The sequence below is a fragment of the Hibiscus syriacus genome, unplaced genomic scaffold (assembly GCF_006381635.1).
Source record: "Hibiscus syriacus cultivar Baekdansim isolate YM2019G1 unplaced genomic scaffold, ASM638163v2 tig00112344_pilon, whole genome shotgun sequence".
In the NCBI taxonomy this organism is placed as follows: Eukaryota; Viridiplantae; Streptophyta; class Magnoliopsida; order Malvales; family Malvaceae; genus Hibiscus; species Hibiscus syriacus.
Genome location: NW_024063307.1, coordinates 1789582 through 1791802, shown reverse-complemented (window position 1 = coordinate 1791802; position 2221 = coordinate 1789582). Strand labels below are relative to the sequence as shown.

Sequence of the window (2221 nt, the reverse complement as noted above, 5' to 3'; positions counted from 1 at the left end):
AATTTATAACTTTGAACCATTGCTATCTTTCTTTTTCTTGTTTTCTCTATTATATAATTAATTCTTAACGTAATTTTAGTTATATAAACATCATTATCCGAATAACCTTAAAATAAAATAAAGATAATACAAAACAAAATAAAACCAAATACTTGTAATTATATTGCTAACATCAAAGCTCAAGATTGTTTAGCATGTAAAAGTTGGAACATATTGGAAAATTCCTTGTACAACATAACATGTACTGTTTTTGTTCTTCGAGTTGAAACAAACTCTAATTTGGTCATGCCTATGCTCCTCTTCTCCTCCATTGATTGTGTGTGAGTAGTGGCATTCTTTGCCATCGCCCCCACTCTGGATTTGAGTCTGCTACCCTTTGCCTCTTCCTTGTAAACTCTGCTTCACCAACATCAACCTTCTTCTGTTGTTGCGTCTCATTCTCTGCTGGTGGATCCTTCCTTTTCATGGCGGCAGCACCTGTACTTTCCGCATTCACGATTCGATCGATGGTATCTCTAAGAGTCTTATTTGGCAGAATATCATCGACCGTTATTTTCCTCCGGCAGAGACAATCGGAGTCGGAGACGACGCGTTCCCATATACACTTATCACAGAAACTAGCGAAACAACACTTTGTCAAAGAGGCATTCTTCATTATGTTCTCGCACAACCGACAGTGCAATTCGGGTGCTATCTTCTGATCAACTGGAGTGCCATTACTGGAAATCGAAGAAATCCCAGAACTGTTTGAACTCGAGACAGACATCTTCGAAATCGTGTTAACATTTTTGAAATCAAAGCTAGGGTTGCCATTGGTGGGACAGTGTTGAATGCAATGTCCGGTCACATTACATCGATAGCAAACGTATCCCTGTGGTGGGATTTGGCTCTTTTCAACGAAACCCTTAATGAATCCTTTTTCAGTTGCAAACTTAAACCCAAGATTGATTTTGTCTTCTTTGCATTGGGTGTTTCTTGGATTAACGATTAGGGTTTCAGGGACTGGATCAAAATCAAGTCCAAACCCCACGTTTTCTTGAAGATCTTTCGAAGCAGGTGATGGATTGTTGGGAGTCTTGGGTTTTCTTTCGCCGATAACAATGGGGAACGAAGGCAATCCAGGAACGCGACGAATCGAAACGGAAGAATTCGCGTGGATCAACGCCGACTCGTCGGTGAACTGTTGATCACTTTCGGCGTCGCTGATCAACAAATCGAAATCCTTGCCGTTGCCGTAACGATTGGAAGCAATGATTTCGGCTTTGAAATCATGAACTGAGATGAACCGATCATTAATGGGATAAGCATGGAGGAGTTTGGAGCTCTTAAACTTGTAATACACGAAAGCCATAGCCGTTATGAGTTCTTGGAGGAAGTGTTTTCGGTTTGGGTTTGGGTTTGAATTTGAACTTGATAGAATAATCAGAAATTGGGTTTATATTTTTGCCATTGCACTTGGTTTTTATAGAAAGAAAAATGAGAAACTTACCATCCAAGAAATATTTAGCTTTCAGTTTCATTCGGGCTTCGAGTAAGTTTTGATAATATATATTGAATTTATTTTATAATTTTCCTTTTAATTTACTAAAATTAATTGGCTTTCGTTTTTTTCTTAATATTTAAAATGATAATTAATATTTTTGTAAAATTTTAAATTATATATATTATACAATTGCAATAATTTATTACATGAATGTTTTTAGGAAATAATTTTATTATATGTGTGTGAAAATTCTACAATCACAACGCACACCGCAACACATCACTAAAATGATACACCAAAATACACTATTAATTAAATTGTACTTATTAAGTAAATATTAAAATGCTAAATTAAACATTTTGTACTTAAATTATCACTTTTGTTTCGTTTTAGTATTTAAACTTCAATTTTTTAAAATCATTAATGAAAAGCTTATTTGGTAGACATGTCAATTTTTTTAATTTTTTTGATTACTACATCATATTTTTTTTTATTTTTCAGCATTTTTTTAAATAATTTTATTCATCTAATTATGCGGTGAATTAATCTTGGGTCTCTTACATAAGAAACAAAGAACTCAACCATTGAGCAAAGCTAGTCATTTGGATAAATTCCACTACATTATGTATTTAACTTATATAACGATATCACCACAAAATCAATATTTTTAGATGATTATAAAATTCAAAAATGAGAAACTTTAAATTAGTCACCAAGAGCTTAGTCACTCAACTATAG

General features: G+C 33.9%; 1 protein-coding gene across 1 annotated transcript; it reads right to left on the bottom strand.

Annotated features, from left to right (window-relative positions):
• Positions 1 to 289: 289 nt before the first annotated feature.
• On the bottom strand, positions 290 to 1351 carry LOC120178244 (E3 ubiquitin ligase PQT3-like). The gene has a single exon (XM_039184163.1). It carries the CDS (start codon positions 1349 to 1351, stop codon positions 290 to 292), a length of 1062 nt encoding a protein of 353 aa, XP_039040094.1.
• Between the last annotated feature and the right edge of the window lie 870 nt (positions 1352 to 2221).